This window comes from Schistocerca gregaria, chromosome 7 (assembly GCF_023897955.1).
Source record: "Schistocerca gregaria isolate iqSchGreg1 chromosome 7, iqSchGreg1.2, whole genome shotgun sequence".
Taxonomy (NCBI): Eukaryota; Metazoa; Arthropoda; class Insecta; order Orthoptera; family Acrididae; genus Schistocerca; species Schistocerca gregaria.
Genome location: NC_064926.1, coordinates 426,002,183 through 426,022,213, shown reverse-complemented (window position 1 = coordinate 426,022,213; position 20,031 = coordinate 426,002,183). Strand labels below are relative to the sequence as shown.

The window sequence follows — 20,031 nt, the reverse complement described above, 5'->3', positions numbered from 1 at the left end:
GTTAACTGTATTTAAACACGCGCTAGCTAAAATTCCACACATCTACACTAATGAAGAACAAACAGATATGGCGTATGTTTACGGCTTCTGCAATGACAGAGCTCCTGCTGCTGTCGAAGAATGTGACTGTAGATAATGCTTAGAGGCGAATGTGACAATAATGTGTATTTTTCCATTGATGCTTTATACAAAACATTTTTAATGGTTACTGTTGTGCATGTGGACATGTGTAAACCTGACAATGTATTGAACAATACAGAAAAAGCACGACAACGTGCATTAAATGTGTTCTATTTCGGAAATCATTCGGAACAGGGCGTCTGTCCATACGAAGCCTTTTGCTTCAAATGATCTACCTGAATATCGATCATTCCTCCTAGGACACCTTGCAAACTTCGGGCTACTAAAGGTGTTTCATAATAAACTGTGGCGAATCGCGTACGGCGAAAATATAAATTTCATTAATTCAATTGCAGGAACTCCGTCCGCCTGGGGTAAGTTTCCTTGCAACAGCCACTGCCGGTCCCAAGCCCGGATATTGGAGGACTGGGTATCGGGCTGACATCCCAATCCTGTAAAAACTCTTTGTTACGAAAAACAAACTTGCCTCGGACATGGATGGATAGAATGGAATACGAAAACTGCAAAGGGCAAACGGCACACGATTTAGAAACTTTAATTTTGGATCTTGGAATGTTCAGAGCCTGTGCAGACCAGGAACCATCCAGACTATGGTCTCAGAAATTAACCGATATAAAGTGGACCTGGTGGCTGTACAAGAGACAAGATGGCTAGGAGAAGGAACTCACAAAGAGGATGGATACACACTATTCTACGGCGGATGTGTAGATAAACACGAATTCGGCACTGGTTTTGTAATACACAAGAAAGCAGCAAATTCGGTGAAGGAGTTCAGAGCTGTTAACAAGAGAATATCCTACATAGTACTTGGAAACCAAGTGTCAGACATCACTTTCATCAATGTTCATGCCCCAACTGAGGATAAAACAGATGAGGAAAAGGAAGAGTTCTATGACCAACTAGAAAAAACAATTGAGAGCACACCAACTAGAAATATCAGGATAGTGCTGGGAGATGGAAAAGCAGGAAAAGAAGAATTCTACATGCCAACTACAGGAAGACACAGTTTGCACGATGAGACCAATGAGAATGGTCAGAGGATGATCAACTTAGCTATCACAAAGAACCTGAGAGTAAGTTCGACTTACTTTGAACACAAGAGAATACATAAGGGAACATGGTGTTCTCCGGATGGAAGACCCACCAACCAGATAGATCACATCTTGGTGGACCAGCGCTATAGCCATAGAGTCATGGACGTCACGTCACATAGAGGAGCCGACTGTGCGTCGGACAACTTCCTCATTGTGTGCAGGCTTAAACTCATGTTCATCTACGTGCATAAGAAGAAGGGGACACTACAACCTGCTTTGAACGTCGAGAAACTACGAGGAAGTGCCATTAAAGAACAATATGCTATAGAAATCAAAAACCGTTTTGAGGTCCTAGAGACCCTAGAACCAAGACGTGGAGGAAAGGTGGAAAGAAATAAAGTCCACGGTACTAAGTGTAGCGGAGGATGTATTGGGAAGAAAGAAGATAATGAAGAAGAGGAAATGGTTCAACGAGACATGCCAGAAGGCTACAGAAAAGAGAAGGGAGATGAGAGAAGTGGCTAGCTAACATGGCGAATGAGCAGAAAAGGGAACATTTTATCAACATCAGAAGGGAGACAAAGTGAATCCTAAGATCAGAGAAGAGAATATATCTAACCAGTTTGCTAGAACAAGTCGAGGCAGAGAGCCAAAACAAGAACTCAAGGTCATTCTTCCACTACATAAAAAATCGGAAACGTGGATTTCAGAGCCCAACTTTTTTCATTCGAGATAGGAACGGGAAATTGATAAATGAGAAGGAAAGAATTGTAGGAAGATGTAAAAAATACTTCTCAGAACTGTTGAAACGTCCAGACCAAGATGGGATATTACCTGCAACATTGCGGAGAAAAGGAAAAATGAAGGAGAATGGGAAGTTAGTGAAGAAGACGTGAAAATCGCAATCAAAGGACTCTGAAACAACAAAGCCCCAGGGGAGGATCGTATAAGCGCAGAACTAATCAAGGAGGGAGGCGAGAGCTTACACTTAGAGATATATAAATGATCCAGTTGACATGGGAGAAGGAGACGCTGCCAGAAGAATGGAAATTGGCTTAATATGCCCAATATACAAGAAGGGAAGCAGAATGGAATGCGGTAACTATAGAGGAATCAGCTTGTTGAATGTAACGTATAAGGTGCTGTCCATTGTTATCCTCAGAAAATTGCAACCATTTATAGAGAACAACATACAGGAGTACGAAGCTGACTTTCGACCAAACAGATCGACAATAGATCACATTTTCCCACTTAGACAATTGTTTGAAAACATTGGGAATATGATAAAGATATCTACATCCTGTTCGTCGATTTTCAACGTGCATATGACAGCATCCACAGGAATAGTCTATACAATGCAATGCGGGGCTTCAGAATCCTTTGCGAAACTAGTGAGAATGGTGGAAGCTTGTATGGAAGGGTCAAAAGCAGCAGTACGTTTCCGAGGAGCCACATCAGAAACATTCGAGATTGAGACAGGCCTCAGACAAGCGGATGCTCTCTCATGTGTTCTGCTCAATGTCATCTTAGAGAAAGTAATAAAAGAGTGTAGACAACAGGATTGGGCTGGAGTAGAGATGGATGGTAACTTCAGTTGTCTTGCATATGCAGATGACATAGTACTATTAAGTGAATCAAAGCACGAGTTGAAAGAAATGCACCAGAAAATGGACAATTCTGCAGAGAAGGTAGGGCTCAAAGTGAATCGAGACAAAACAGAGTTCATGCAATTAGGGAGAAGACAAACCAGGTAAAATTTCTCGAGATAGATGGGAAGAGGTTCAAGAGAGTAGACCAGTTCAGATACTTGGGATCTTGGTTTGCCACGGACAACAACATAATAATGGACATCAAGGAAAGAACAGCAGTGGGAACGAAATGCATGCATTCCCTCAGAGAGACGCTTGGCTCTAAATCGATCTCAGGGAACACTAAGATGAAAATCTACAACACAGTGATATGCCAAGCAGTAATGTACGGTTCAGAAACATGGAGCATGACTAAACGAGAAAGGGAAAAACTATTAATATTTGAAAGAAGAGTAATGGGGAAGATATGGGGACCAGTTTTAGATAACTGAGAATGGAGGAGGAGGAAAAACGAGGAAATCTACCATCTGATGCGACAACCAACTATCCTACAGAAGATAAAGAGCAAAAGTATACACTGGGTGGGCCATGTAGCCCGTATGCCCGATGGAAGACGGGCGAAGATGTCACTAGTGGGGAACCAAACACCAAACGTCCCATTGGACGACCAAGGCAGCGCTGGATGGACGACCTGGCGAAGGACCTAGCAGCGGTGGGAATTGAAGACAACTGGAGGAACTGGACACAAAACAAGAAGGAACAGGGGCAGTTTCTGAAAGCAGTGCGTGGTCTGTAGGGCCTGTGATCGCTGAATATCTATCTATCAGTTGCAGACATAACCCCGAAGGCATCAACAGTGTTCTACTCTTGATTAATAATGTTACATTTTCCCAACAACTATTTTTCATAAATGCATTATGGTGTGAGTCTTGCTCTTAAGTATTAATACTTTAGACAATTCATCCTACTTTCAGGAGCCATGCCACCAGTAAAGAAAAGATCATACAAAGAAGCTTTTCTACCATGTGCTTTTGCCATTGTTGTTGTTGTTGTTGTTGTTGTTGTTGTGGTCTTCAGTCCTGAGACTGGTTTGATGCAGCTCTCCATGTTAATCTATCCTGTGCAAGCTTCTTCATCTCCCAGTACCTACTGCAACCTACATCCTTCTGAATCTGCTTAGTGTATTCAGCTCTTGGTCTCCCTCTACGATTTTTACCTTCCACGCTGCCCTCCAATGTTAAATATGTGATCCCTTGATGTCTCAGGACATGTCCTACCAACCGATCCCTTCTTCTAGTCAAGTTGTACCACAAACTTCTCCCCAATTCTATTCAATACCTCCTCATTAGTTATGTTATCTACCCATCTAATCTTCAGCATTCTTCTATAGCACCAAAGTTCGAAAGCTGCTATTCTCTTCTTGTCCAAACTATTTATCGTCCATGTTTAACTTCCATACATGGCTACACTCCATACAAATACTTTCAGGGACAACTTTCTGACACTTAAATCTACACTCCATGTTAACAAATTTCTCTTCTTCAGAAACGCTTTCCTTGCCATTGCCACTCTACATCTTATATCCTCTCTACTTCGACCATCATCAATTATTTTGCTCCCCAAATAGCAAAACTCCTTTACTACTTTAAGTCTCTCATTTTCTAATTTAATTCCCTCAGCATCACCCGACTTAATTCGACTACATTCCATTATCCTCCTTTTGCTTTTGTTGATGATCATCTTATACCCTCCTTTCAAAACACAGTCCATTCAGTTCAACTGCTCTTCCAAGTCCTTTGCTTTCTCTGACAGAATTACAATGTCATCGGCGAACCTCAAAGTTTTTATTTCTTCTCCAAATTTTTCTTTTGTTTCCTTTACTGCTTGCTCAATATACAGACTGAATAACATTGCGGACAGGCTACAACCCTCTCTCACTCCCTTCCCAACCGCTGGTTCCCTTTCATGCCCCTCGACTCTTATAACTGCCCTCTGGTTTCTGTACAAATCATAAATAGCCTTCTGCTCCCTGTATTTTACCCCTGCCACCTTCAGAATTTGAAAGGGAGTATTCCAGTCAACATTGTGAAAAGCTTTCTCTAAGTCTACAAATGCTAGAAACGTAGGTTTGCCTTTCCTTAATCTTTCTTCTAAGATAAGTCGTAAGGTCAGTATTGCCTCACGTGTTCCAACATTTCTACGGAATCCAAACTGATCTTCCCCAAGGTCGGCTTCTACCAGTTTTTCCATTCGTCTGTAAATAATTCGCGTTAGTATTTTGCAGTTGTAACTTATTAAACTGATAGTTCGGTAATTTTCCGATCTGTCAACAACTGCTTTCTTTGGGATTGGAATTATTATATTCTTCTTGAAGTCTGAGGGTATTTCGCCTATCTCGTACATCTTGCTCACCAGATGGTAGAGTTTTGTCAGGACTGGCTCTCCCAAGGCCATCAGTAGTTCTAATGGATGTTGTCTACTCCCGGGAAGTGGTTTCGACTCAGGTCTTTCAGTGCTCTGTCAAACTCTTCACGCAGTATCGTATCTTCCATTTCATCTTCATCTACATCCTCTTCCATTTCTATAATATTGTCCTCAAGTACGTCGACCTTGTATAGACCCTCTACATACTCCTTCCACCTTTCTGCTTTCCCTTCTTTGCTTAGAACTGGGTTTCCATCTGAGCTCTTGATATTCATACAGATTGTTCTCTTTTCTCCAAAGGTATCTAATTTCCCTGTAGGCAGTATCTATCTTACCCCTAGCGAGATAAGCCTCTACATCCTTACATTTGTCCTCTAGCTATCCCTGCTTAGCCATTTTGCACTTCCTGTCGATCTCATTTTTGAGACGTTTGTATTCCCTTTTACCTGCTTGATTTACTGCATTTTTATATTTTCTTCTTTCATCAGTTAAATTCATTATTTCTTCTGTTACCCAAGGATTTCTACTAACCCTCGTCTTTTTTACCTACCTGATCCTCTGCTGCCTTCACTACTTCATCCCTCAGAGCTACCCACTCTTCTTCTACTATATTTCCTTCCCCCATTCCTGTCAATTGTTCCCTTATGCTGTCCCTGAAACTCTGTACAACCTCTGGTTTAGTCAGTTTATCCAGCTCCCACCTCCTTAAATTCCAACCTTTTTGCAGTTTCTTCAGTTCATAACCAATAGATTGTGGTCAGAGTCCACATCTGCCCCTGGAAATGTCCTACAATTTAAAACCTGGTTCCTAAATCTCGGTCTTACCATTATATAATCTATCTGATACCTTTTAGTATTTCCAGGATTCTTCCATGTATACAACCTTCTTTTATGATTCTAGAACCAAGTGTTTGCTATGATCAAGTTATGCTCTGTGCAAAATTCTAACAGACGGCTTCCTCTTTCATTTCTTAGCCCCAATCCATATTCAACTACTATGTTTCCTTCTCTCCCTTTTCCTACTGTTGAATTCCAGTCACCCATGCCTATTAAATTTTCGTCTCCCTTCACTACATGAATAATTTCTTTAACCTCATCATACATTTCTTCAATTTCTTCGTCATCTGCAGAGCTAGTTGGCATATAAACTTGTACTACTGTAGTAGGCATGGGCTTCGTGTCTATCTTGGCCACTATAATACGTTCACTATGCTGTTTGTAGTAGCTTACCCGTACAACTATATTTTTATTCATTATTAAACCTAGTCCTGCATTACCCCTATTTGATTTTGTATTTAGAACCCTGTATTCACCTGACCAGAAGTCTTGTTCCTCCTGCCACCGAACTTCACTAATTCCCACTATATCTAACTTTAACCTACCCATTTCCCTTTTTAAATTTTCTAACCTACCTGCCAGATTAAGGGATCTGACATTCCACGCTCCGATCTGTTGAACGCCAGTTTTCTTTCTCCTGATAACGACGTCCTGTTGAGTAGTCCCCGACTGGAGATCCGAATGGGGGACTATTTTACCTCCGGAATATTTCACCCAAGAGGACACCATCATCATTTAATCATATAGTAAAGCTGCATGCCCTCGGGAAAAATTACGGCCGTAGTTTCCCCTTGCTTTCAGCCGTTCGCAGTACACAAGGCTGCTGCCCCTCTTCAGGAACCACTCGTTTGTCTGGCCTCTCAACATATACCCCTGTGTTGTGGTTGCACCTACGGTACGGCTATGTGTATCGTTGAGGCACGCAAGCCTCCCCAGCAACGGCAAGGTCCATGGTTCATGGGGGGAGGCTTTTGCCATTACACTTAATAAAATTAAAGGAAAGGCGCATTGTGCAATACAGTGCTAACAGTAGAGTGTATGAAACCAAGGAAATGAGAAGACCACTGGAAAATACATTGAATTCTTTAAACACAAAGAGGCTGCACTGTAAAGTTCACGCATGGGTTCACCATGCTACATTTTCCAGTCAACAGAAACTGGTCTTGAAGTTCCATACCGAAGCGATCTACGAATCGCTGAAGCCAGGAAACCTAACACAACAGAAGATCTCACCAAGTCTTACTCACTAGATACGTTTTAGAAGAACAACACTTGGAAAACGTGAACAACAAACTGAAGTCGTATCAAGGGCATGTATTTGGGCAGTTCGGGCACGGTACTCAACGAAATAAGATCAAGTCTTTTTTGCACCGCATGCAGATGAGTCGAACAATGCTGCATCTTGTTCGCAGCTGCTAGTCTATGTTAAATATATAAAAGATGAGGGCCTAGAAGTATCACTGGGCACTACTACACGCAGCGCATATTTTTCCGATCATTGAAAGATTTTGTTGAGGAAAATGAGAAGCATTGGTCGGACGTGGTAGTTGATCTACAGACGGAGCACCTTCCATGTTGGGCGATTACTCTGCATTCAATACACTGATGAAAGAAGTTGCTTCAGATGCAAAGTTCAGCTATTGCATTACACATCATAATCTTTGGCAGTGAGTACACTACCACCTGATTTGTTGAATGTAAATGCTCTTGTTCCACGCAGAATTAACGATGACTATAACGTGGCAAGTTGTTGCATAGAACGCTCGAACATCAACAGTAAATTGCTTTGTTTCTGGAAAGAGCGAGGGCTGAAAAGGAGGAAAAGAATTACGTGCCACAATAAAAGGTAATATAGGTATTACCAGAGAGGAATATCTCGCCGATTTCTTTGTAGCAATAAGCACGACTTACAAGGATATGTGGTGAATATTTTGACAGCTTGCCAGTTTCCTTCGCAGATTGGAGCTTTATCAACGCAGGGTTGAAGTTCAAGACATGTCGATGCACCCAGGACTGATAAAGATGCTCGAGTCCAACGATGAGAAATACTGATCACACAGGAAATCGGTCCGCAGTTATCATCAGAAAAATTCTATCAAAAACTTTTTTGTTGGACTAGGGGGGTTTTAAGGGAATATTTTTAGACAGTGAAGTTGAAGTGAAAGCAGAACTGTTTGGACTACGTGAACGCAACACAATTACAAAAGATTTTCCAAAAACAAGCCTAACAACATTTTGGAGAAAGGTTGGTGACAAGTAGCCCTTATTATCAGAAAAAAGCCTCGAGTGCTAATTCCATATGACACAATTTATAGGCGTGAAAGTGGATTTCCACCTATAACACAATGGAAATAAAAGCGAGGAACCGACTGAACTCTGAACACAGTTTGCGATGTATGTTGGTCGAGAAGAAATTGAATGCAATAAAGATTGTTAGAAATAATCGGTACCAACCAACTCACTGACTTATTATTTCTTGGTTTAATACAACACCTACACACACAATTGAGTTTTATGTATTGAATGTTAATGAAATATTATGTATTTTCTTTAATTTTAAAATAGGAATGTACAAACAAGGTTTTCAGTCTAAAATTTTGTAGATACTAAACTTCGTCGGGGGTATAGGTTTCTATATGACTTCGTTCAAAGGCAGTGGTCTCAGAAAGAATGGAAACCACTGTTACATGACCATTATTTTTCACCCACATAAGGCAGGAAGATCCACGAGGCTTTCCGCGATCGATGCCGTTGTATTTATTACACGCGAAGTCGCAACGTTAGATAACTAGCGAAATGCAGAAACACCTGCGGAACATCGACGCTTGGTCCACGGACTTCCAGGTGACTCAGCACATTAAAAGATGCAATGTATATGCGCTTTAATGTGCAGAAAATCCAGTTTTTAAATACACGACAGAGTAACAAAAACTAGAAGCAGCCAAAATCATTAAACATCTGGTACTACGCGTATGGATCGATTTAAAGTGCAACGTCTCTGTTGCAGATTAAGGTTTCGTTTTGTAACGAGTGAAGGGAGGGGGGGGGGGGGGGGGAGACTATTTTCTACTGCGCTCATCAAACATAAAACGAGGATCCTACGTTTCTGACGTAGCAAAGATGCCTACGGTTTTAATAATAATAACAATAAAATACGTAGAATATTTTATTGTAATTATAAAGTGTTTTCATCTCACAACAAAACTTTGTATACATCAATGCAAGCATTTGCATCTGCACCCACAGTTTCAAATCACTCTTAAGTGTATGGCACAGGGTACTTTTCCTTATACTAGTTATTGCGGTCTCTTACCTTTCCATTCATTTGTAGGGCATGGGAAGAATGACTGTTTAAACGCCTCTATGCACGCTATGAAAAAATTTGATCTCTTCCACGAGATAACTCGGAAGAGATCCGCAGGGGCTTGGAGCACATTCTTAGTGATCATTGAAACTTTGAAAATCTGTAAGCAGCACTTCTCCGAATACTGTGACCTTTCGTGCTTCTCTTCTCTATGCTGTTGTTGATGTTGTTGTCTTCCGTCCTGAGACTGGTTTGATGCAGCTCTCCATGCAACTCTGTCCTGTGCAAGTTTCTTCATCTCCCAGTACCTACTGCAACCTACATCCTTCTGAATCTGCTTAGTGTATTCAGCTCTTGATCTCCCTCTACGATTTTTACCCTCCACGCTGCCCTCCAATGCTAAATATGTGATCCCTTGATGCCTCAGGACATGTCCTACCAACCGATCCCTTCTTCTAGCCCATTTGTGCCACAAACTTCTCTTCTCCCCAATCCTATTCAATACCTCCTCATTAGTTACGTGATCTATGCACCTTACCTTCAGCATTCTTCTGTAGCACCAAATTTCGAAAGCTTCTATTCTTTTCTGGTCCAAACTAGTTATAGTCCATGTTTCACTTCCATACATGGCTACACTCCATACAAATACTTTCAGAAACGACTTCCTGATACATAAATCTGTACTCGATGTTAACAAATTTCTCTTCTTCAGAAACGCTTTCCTTGCCGTTACCAGTCTACATTTTATATCCTCTCTACTTCGACCATCATCAGTTATTTTACTTCCTAAATAGCAAAACTCCTTTACTACTTTAAGTGTCTCATTTCCTAATCTAATTCCCTCAGCATCACCCGATTTAATTTGACTACATTCCATTATCCTCGTTTTGCTTTTGTTGATGTTCATCTTATATCCTCCTTTGAAGACTCTGTCTATTCCGTTCAACTGCTCTTCCAAGTCCTTTGCTGTCTCTGACAGAATTACAATGTCATCGGCGAACCTCAAAGTTTTTACGTCTTCTCCATGAATTTTAATACGTACTCAGAATTTTTCTTTTGTTTCCTTTACTGCTTGCTCAATATACAGACTGAATAACATTGCGGACAGGCTACAACCCTCTCTCACTCCCTTCCCAACCGCTGGTTCCCTTTCATGCCCCTCGACTCTTATAACTGCCCTCTGGTTTCTGTACAAATCATAAATAGCCTTTTTCTCCCTGTATTTTACCCCTGCCGCCTTCAGAATTTGAAAGAGAGTATTCCAGTCAACATTGTCAAAAGCTTTCTCTAAGTCTACAAATGCTAGAAACGTAGGTTTGCCTTTCCTTAATCTTTCTTCTAAGATAAGTCGTAAGGTCAGTATTGCCTCACGTGTTCCAACATTTCTACGGAATCCAAACTGATCTTCCCCAACGTCGGCTTCTACCAGTTTTTCTATTCGTCTGTAAGGAATTCGCGTTAGTATTTTGCAGTTGTGACTTATTAAACTGATAGTTCGGTAATTTTCACATCTGTCAACAACTGCTTTCTTTGGGATTGGAATTATTATATTCTTCTTGAAGTCTGAGGGTATTTCGCCCACCTCGTACATGTTGCTCACCAGATGGTAGAGTTTTGTCAGGACTGGCTCTCCCAAGGCCATCAGTAGTTCTAATGGAATGTTGTCTACTCCCGGGGAATTGTTTCGACTCAGGCCTTTAAGTGCTCTGTCAAACTCTTCACGCAGTATCTTATCTCCCATTTCATCTTCATCTACATCCTCTTCCATTTCTATAATATTGTCCTCAAGTACGTCGACCTTGTATAGACCCTCTACATACTCCTTCCACCTTTCTGCTTTCCCTTCTTTGCTTAGAACTGGGTTTCCATCTGAGCTCTTGATATTCATACAGGTGGTTCTCTTTTCTCCAAAAGTCTCTTTAATTTCCCTGTAGGCAGTACTATCTTACCCCTAGCGAGATAAGAATCTACATCCTTACATTTGTCCTCTAGCTATGCCTGCTTAGCCATTTTGCACTTCCTGTCGATCTCATTTTTGAGACGTTTGTATTCCTTTTTGCCTGCTTCATTTACTGCATTTTTATATTTTCTCCTTTCATCAATTAAATTCAATATTTCTTCTGTTACCCAAGGATTTCTAGCAACCCTCGTCTTTTTACCTACTTTATCCTCTGCTGCCTTCACTACTTCATCCCTCAGAGCTACCCATTCTTCTTCAACTGTGTTCCTTTCCCCCATTGCTGCCAATTGTTCCCTTATGCTCTCCTTGAAACTCTGTACAACCTCTGGTTCTTTCAGCTTATCCAGATCCCATGTCCTTAAATTCCCACCTTTTTGCAGTTTCTTCAGTTTTAACCTACAGGTCATAACCAGTAGATTGTGGTCAGAGTCCGCATCTGCCCCTGGAAATGTCCTACAATTTAAAACCTGGTTCCTCTGTCTTACCATTATATAATCTATCTGATACCTTTTAGTATCTCCAGGATTCTTCCATGTATACAACCTTCTTTTATGATTCTTGAACCAAGTGTTAGCTATGATTAAGTTATGCTCTGTGCAGAATTCTACCAGACGGCTTCCTCTTTCATTTCTTAGCCCCAATACATATTGTCCGACTATGTTTCCTTCTCTCCCTTTTCCTACTAACGAATTCCAGTCACCCATGACTATTAAATTTTCGTCTCCCTTCACTACCTGAATAATTTCTTTAATCTCATCATACATTTCATCAATTTCTTCATCATCTGCAGAGCTAGTTAGCATATAAACTTGTACTACTGTAGTAGGCATGGCCTTTGTGTCTATCTTGGTCACAATAATGCGTTCACTATGCTGTTTGTAGTAGCTTACCCACACACCTATTTTTTTATTCATTATTAAACCTACTGCATTGCCCCTATATGATTTTGTATTTATAACCCTGTATTCACCTGACCAGAACTCTTGTTCCTCTATCCACCGAACTTCACAAATTCCCATTATATCTAACTTTAACCTATCCATTTCCCTTTTTAAATTTTCTAACCTACCTGCCCGATTAAGGGATCTGACATTTCACGCTCCGATCCGTAGAATCCCAGTTTTCTCTCTCCTTCTCTATACACGCTCAGTATCTGTATTAGTCCTATTTCATAAGAGTTTCACGCAGTTGAGCAATATTCTATGACGGGTGGTAGGAGAATTTTGAAAGCGATTTTCTTGGTAGACTGACTGCATTTCTCTGGTATTCTGCCAATGAACCAAAGTCTGCCACCCTGCTTTTCCTACGACTGAAACTATGTGATTGTTCCATTTCATACACCTAGAAATTTTACACCGATGTGCAACCTTTGCAAGACACTGAAATCTTAATACGATCCTACTGAATATTTGTGCAGCTGTTTTTCAAAGAGTACTTCATTATAAATAACTGCAATATTTGCGAAAGGTCTCAGGTCACTAATTTTGTCAGCAATATCTTTACTGTAACATTATGTTATACAACATGACCAGAATGTATCGTAACACATTTCCCTGGGCCATATCTGAAGTTATTTCTACAACGTCCAATATCTTCGTAATTTCGATAAGAAGAATATGTATTGTTGACAGGAGGGAAGGCTATACAAATTCCAGAAGCTGCATTCTTTAATCATCTGTTTTAAACGTCGCTGCAGTGCTCCCCATTCACATACGTTAGAATATTGAAATATTGCCACTGTATAGATCTATCTTCAAGAGAGTAATTTTCAATCCATTCTTTCTTTAAATCGGTCTGCTGCGAATAATTACTTTTGCTAATGTTAATAATTATTACTGTTAATGTTAATAATGATTGGTGTTAATGAAAAATCGTCATCACCTACTGAAACCGTGTCTTATAGCATGCCGAGTGTTCTCGATTGTAATGCACGCAGTGTGATATGTAATTTCAGTTCTGGTGACAGTGCTTCATGCATTACAGTACCTTTATTCCTTATCGCATAATTAATTCTATTTAGAAGAGAAGTGAACGGCTGTAGTGAAATTGTAAGATTAGTAAAAGAACTTCTTGGATCTTCCGTTGTAAATTATTTCAGCAAGGATGTTGAGCAACCGAGCTGACGTCTTTTCTTCATCCAGCCACGAATCGAAACACGTTTCTTATTTTTTTTTCTTATGTAGCGATTCCACACAAAAAGGTTTAACTCCATCACAACTCGTGTGATGTGCAGAGATGCCAAAACTTTGATTTCAGGCACGACTCACGGACCCACAAAACGGCGAAACTGAACTGTATACTGGTGTCGCCGTGTCTGTTGTCATATATGAAACCACTTGCGTGCAACTCATTCCACGCAACGAGTGGCGCAACCCAATGTCGTCGTGTAAACTAGGCCTTACATTCTTGTAAATCGTAATTGCAACTGCACCCGCTCTTTGTCGCCTGTTGCACAAATGTAGCAGACGTCTGTTGCTGTATTTACCGCGGTTGACCACCTCCTCTCGTTCTGCAAGTAGTCCCTGTGTTCGCAGAGCTCTCCCCACACGTGAACGGGTTGGTGAAAGGAAGGGCATCCGGCCATCCTTTAAATTAACCGTGCAAAACTCGTTAATGACCATGTCGACGGTGCATCGATGCAGGACAAAGGCCCAAGAAAAAGTAGAAGAATACCTTACCAAATATTTTTCTGCAGTAATTCATCACTTAGAAAGAAAATATTGATGGCACAAAAGCTCGGTGGTTCTATGAAACATCGTGGCAATCTGACAATCAGCTACTTTCAAGTCTGAGAAACCAGCCGCACAGACGACAGACTTGCTTCGGCAGTGAGCTAGGCCCGAAACACACGCGGCAATGCTGACGACCGAGAGACGACGAACAAAACAGTTAGGTGAATACAAATACACTTCGAGGGAATGCAGGAACAGTTTTACGAAATAGTCTGTGCGGAACAGTTAGGGATGTCTTTTAGGAAAAGAGCAGAGAGGGGTAACCACGGCTGCGGAAATGTGTATGAGTGAATAGGCGCGCAATTGAGCAATTGATCGGCCAGATGAACCAAAGGCCCACCAACAGTGTCTCCTCAACGACCGTTCAGCGAACACTGCTGCGCATGAGTCTTCGCAGCAAGCGCCTGGTGCATGCACCCACGTTGATTGGTGTTCATCGGTGATGAAGACTGGAATTTGCACGCCAATACTGCAACTGGGCCGGCCGGTGTGGCCGAGCGGTTCTAGGCGCTTCAGTCCGGAACCGCGCGACTGCTACGGTCGCAGGTTCGAATCCTGCCCCGGGCATGGATGTGTGTGATGTCCTTAAGTTAGTTAGGTTTAAGTAGTTCTGAGTTCTAGGGGACTGATAACCTCAGATGTTAAGTCCCATAGTGCTCAGATTCAATGGTTCGTGGCATTCCCTGAATAATCTCGTCATTCTGGAGGGGGCAATGGATCAACACAAACATGCATCAATCCTTGGACACCACATCTACACCTTCATGCAGTTTCTTTTCACTCGGCGCGGGGGCATGTGTCACCCCGGCAATGCAACGTATGAGTTTACCGTACTCCCCTGGCCACCAAACTCCCAGAATTTAAACCTAGTCGAGAACCTGTGTGCTGTTCAAGCCAAGGATCTTCAACCGAGAAACCTAGGGTAGCTGCCCACGACGCTGACGTGACTCCACATCCCTATCGGTACCTTCCAGAATCTCACTGAATCTCTCCCTGCACGTCCCATAACTGTCCGTGCTGCAAAAGGTGGTAGTCCAGGCTTTCGAAGGGTGGTCACATTAATGTGGTTCAAATGGTTCAGATGGCTCTGAGCACTTTGGACTTAACATCTGAGGCCATCAGTCCCCTAGAACTTAGAACAACTTAAACCTAACTAACCTAAGAACATCACACACATCCATGCCCAAGGCAGGATTCGAACTTGCGACTGTAGCGGTCGCGCGGTTCAAGACTGAAGCGCCTAGAACCGGTCTGCTACACTGGCCGGCTCACATTAATGTTACTGGACCTTGTAGAAACAGTGGCACTGTAGGTTAAATAAAACAAATTGTTATTTCTTCCAACAGCTAGTTTGTAGATTATTCAGAAAACAAGATTCATGAAACGTGATGACTGCTCTGGGTGCGAAAAATTTTCTGATTACTAGAGACTGTTTGTGTGAAGCAATCTGATAAGCGTTATGTGATTTATATCTTCAAAATCTGAACTGCTTTTAACGTAACCGTCAGGCAGTACTTAACTCGGTATTATATTATTTCTAGCTTAAGAACGACCTGCCCCAAAGAAATTCAGCACAATTTGGTCCTGTCAGCGCGAAGCAGCATTTTGAAGTAACATTCATTCCATTGCTACGTCACATCAAAGTCAAAAAACTTGTGTTGTCAAAGTAGGTAACAGTCAAGCTATTTGGAGCTGGTGTTTTATGGAGCAGCAAGAAAGACGGACACTACAACAAACACGCCCGTCAAAAAGATCTCAGAAATTTATAGGGAGCCAGACGAGAAACTAAAAACTCAAGTCACGAATGTTTTGCGCATGTTACAACTTCGTGCATTTTCTCCAACGAATATGCAAACGAAATAAAATTGTGAATAAATGAGAAATGGGATTATAATTTCACATTGCTTAAATCATCTAAACAAAAAGCTTTGAATCAATTGAATATGCTCTCATGGATTGCCAGTTGGGACGGGTGGGTTCAACATGCAACCACGTTCTTGTGGTGAGTCCTGGGTAGTTCTACATAGCGAAGGGTGGTATAATGTTGATGAAATACACATTATACTCTAGATCTTTTTTTATAAATATGGACTATCAGAGAACAAAAAAATTTCTTCTCAATTTGATGCTAAAGTAGTATATTTTACGGCTTGCACACAGAACTTTTAGTCCCTTTATGTTTTTGTAAGCTAAACCTTGTACATATTAATCCATAATATTTTTATAATGCAAAAACACACGTTTAAAACCAAAGGGAGGGCCGTGGTTGGATGACCAACGATTCGGCTCACCGAAACTATTAGATGCGGCTCATTATATCGGACGCGCCAGCTCTTCGGACGTGTACATTATAAAAAGTACAGATTTTTTTTCTTTCCATTGGACTTTCTGTAAACCATATTCTATAGTCTGCAACTTTGATTACATGACATTACGCTTGAAATGAGACCGTTTCATATATATTGTGGAGACGAAAGGGGGTTTTTGGTAAAACTGGGAAAGGTTACCTTGTTTTGACATAGCATTTCTACCGTATCCCTTCAGAGAATTGAAACGTATTGGTGCTTAACCGATGTAGAATTTAATGATCTACATTTTATGTATGGGCTTACTTTTGAACTAAAAACTTAGTTTCTGAGAAATTGGGGGAAGCCAAAATAAGTGCGAAAAGTTTTGAGATTTTTTTCAAGGTGGCGGTGGAAACTCCACTGGGAAACCAGGGAAAACTCGGATTGATCGTAAGTAAGACTAGCTTGAGTAATTAGAATAGTTTCCAGAACTCCACTAATTTTCCGAAGGAAAAGCTCTAAGGTGGTGCTGAGCGGTAACGAATATGACAACAGAGTGATACAATGAAAATTTATTTTATGGTTGTTTATTTAGCTCGTATAGTGTAAGTTTTTTTATCGCTGTTTAGTTAAACTAAGATAAAATTGTGATTTGCTCATTCATGTTTACCTTGGTAACATAAAGATCGCTATCCTTTATTAGTGTATGAAGTGCTCCGCGCGACCGCTGCAGGGCTAAGCGCTATTCCTGAACTAGCAACAAAAAGTCTGCTACATGAGTTCTGTCGTCTTCTTTTGGTCACAAAAATTTGCGTGAGAAGTTATTAGTATGATTCATAACAATATATGCTTTTTAATGACGATAAACATAAATCGTTAAGCAAAAAATCTATGCACTTGACGTGCTCCAAAAGTAATAATGTTATAGAAACGAAACGTAAATGATCATGATGGAAACGACATTGAGAAGTTTACACAAAATCAGTATAGTTATCTCAGGACTCCGCCAGTAAACGATAACACTGACTGAACATGTCATGGAACAGATAACTCGAAAACTTTTAAATGAACTGCATAATCTTGGAGAAATTAGATTTAGAGAGAGCAAAATTCATCATGGAACAGATAACTCGAAAACTTTTAAATGAACTGCATAATCTTGGAGAAATTAGATTTAGAGAGAGCAAAATTCAATCTTCAATGCAAAGAAAACCTCTGATACATTATTTACCAGTACATGTCAAAATCAACGAGCTGCTCGGAAGGTATATACATACGCAGAAATATAATCACGATGGGAAAGATTCGACTAGATTTGTAAGAATGAACGACTTTGCTTTGTAGACACTTGCGTTCATTAGAAATGTGAGTTGTTTACAATAACATGAATTAACAATACCTGTCACGTTAGGTATGGCGGTAGCAGCAGCGACACATGTGGCTATAGCGATAACATTCACTACGACGGCAACCAGCAAGAGCTTTGACAAGGCCATTTCACAGGCTGATCACAGCGTCCACTCCTATCAAAATTTCCCCGTAGAGTGCATGCTTACGTCTCATTCGGTCTTTTAAATGTCCCCACCACTCTACGCCAAAGAGTTTCGGTGGGAAGCGATGCTACCCGTAATTTCTGTTATCTATGGGTTCAGTGGCTCTAGATAGAGACAACTATCATCACAGCTCATAAAATCTCGGTCTCTGTTCGATCTGACGATCGCACAGCGATCTAACGACTTCTGTTGGTACTCTCCCATGTCGTGTCTTAGCGTTTATAGTGTACTGTCGATTTTAATTAAAAATTATCTACAAAACTGTTCTGCAGTATCTATTAGTGTGCATTCATACGTAATAACTGCAACTAATAAATAAAAGATCGCGATCATAATTCAGTCTAATTCTCTAGTTTCGCTCCTCCTGCGAACTAGGGAGGTGTGTTATATTATTTTTATGGCAGATCTGCCCACCATAATTTAGTATCATAATCGTTCATGACCGTCAATTTAATATAATTTAGTTCGTTTATTAGTCATTTAATTCTCACTTAATTTTCTGCCTTGTCCCACCACAATATTAGCAACTTGTTTTCAAGCGTATTAAATGCTGGTGATGTCTTTACCTATTATTCTAATATGAGAACCACTCCGTCTACTTGCCACAAGTGGCCCATCGGGCCGGCCAGGGTGGCCGTGAGGTTCTAGGCGCTACAGTCTGGAACCGCAGGACCGCTACGGTCGCAGGTTCGAATCCTGCCTCTGGCATCGATGTGTGTGATGTCCTTAGGTTAGTTAGGTTTAAGCAGTTCTAGGGAACTGATGACCTTAGAAGTTAAGTCCCATAGTGCTCAGAGCCTTTTGATTTTTGGCCCATCGGGACCATCCGAACGCCGTGTCATCCTTAGAGGAGGATGCGGATAGGAGGGGCGTGGGGTCAGCACACCGCTCTCCCGGTCGTAATGATGGTATTCTTGACCGAAGCCGCTACTATTCGGTCGAGCAGCTCCTCAATTGGCATCACGAGGCTGAGTGCACCCCGAAAAATGGCAACAGCGCATGGCAGCCTGGATGGTCACCCATCCAAGTGCCGACCACGCCCGACAGCGCTTAACTTCGGTGATCTCACGAGAACCTGTGTAACCACTGCGGCAAGGCCGTTGCCCCATTCTAATACGTGAACAGAGATTGAAATACGAGTTCTTGGGCTTACTCGGCCATGTCAAGCTGAGTAAAATTCTTTTGGCCACATACATCATCGCAAAACACTAAAAATATTCAAACTTCATTTTAGCTGTCTTGGTGTCTTATAATGACACAGCCTAACACCCAGAAATATTTTATTCAGAACGCGAAAGCCTCATTTCTTACCCACTTGGTAAATCATAAGAGTCAATCATACCCTGAAAACGTTCGTAAGGCATGCAACATTTAACGGATCAGTTTTATGTACATGTAACACTGTTCACTCACCATGGTTTTACCTGTAGTGGAGCTCCACTTTGCGGTTCTTGCAAGACCTAACAGTATCAAGAAACATCCCAAACATTGTCATTAATTTTTCTAACCCCTCCTGGGGAAACACGTCGGCAAAGCTTGAGTTCTATGAGTCATATGTTTCAATATACTTTAAGTCAGGCAGCGGATCAAATCAGACGTTTAACTGCATGATTGCAGTATCTAACACCTGTATTCATCCTTTACAGACGTTTCTGTGCAGTTTTCCTCGGATTATCACATATACGTCCTGCCTCGTATCATATTGTCTCAAAGCCATTTTATCTCTCAGTGCGCAGCTTTTCTTTGAGGTCTTCGATTTATTTGCTGAAAATTTGTAACGTTTTAAGATTTCGATTGCACAATGTTAAATGTAACGCCTGCCAGTGAAAACAGTTCTACAGATTACGTGCTAGAAAGGAAGAATGAATTGATTGCAGGTTTTAATAACGATCATCCTCCTTCACCTCCTCTGCATTACTGCAGCTGACGAGTCACTGAGCACATTTGTTCTGTGCATGCAGTACACGTGAGGCTCCTAATTGTTTCCACCGCACTGCGTGTAATACGAAGGTTCTGTTATAGTTGACTAACCTGCTGTCTTCAAGTTGATGTCCCCAGCGCAGAAGACAGCACGCAGGTCGTAGCTTCTGTATCTTGAGGCTGAAACTGACTTTTAGCGAGGTTCTGTTCTGAAATAATGTATCACTTCCTTGGGATTCCACTCGTGTA

The 20,031-nt window shown here is 41.2% G+C and overlaps 1 protein-coding gene and 1 pseudogene across 1 annotated transcript in view; both read right to left on the bottom strand.

The window, feature by feature from the left end:
- Positions 1-17,873, bottom strand: part of LOC126282035 (vascular endothelial growth factor receptor kdr-like) — a 234,689-nt gene extending 216,816 nt beyond the window's left edge. The window contains exon 1 of the mRNA XM_049981447.1: positions 17,709-17,873. Within this exon, the coding sequence (XP_049837404.1) occupies positions 17,709-17,805 (97 nt within the window). The 5' untranslated portion in view covers positions 17,806-17,873. The remainder of the gene's footprint in view (positions 1-17,708) is intronic.
- Positions 17,874-18,849: 976 nt separating this feature from the next.
- On the bottom strand, positions 18,850-18,967 carry LOC126282620 (5S ribosomal RNA; annotated as a pseudogene).
- Positions 18,968-20,031: the final 1,064 nt, after the last annotated feature.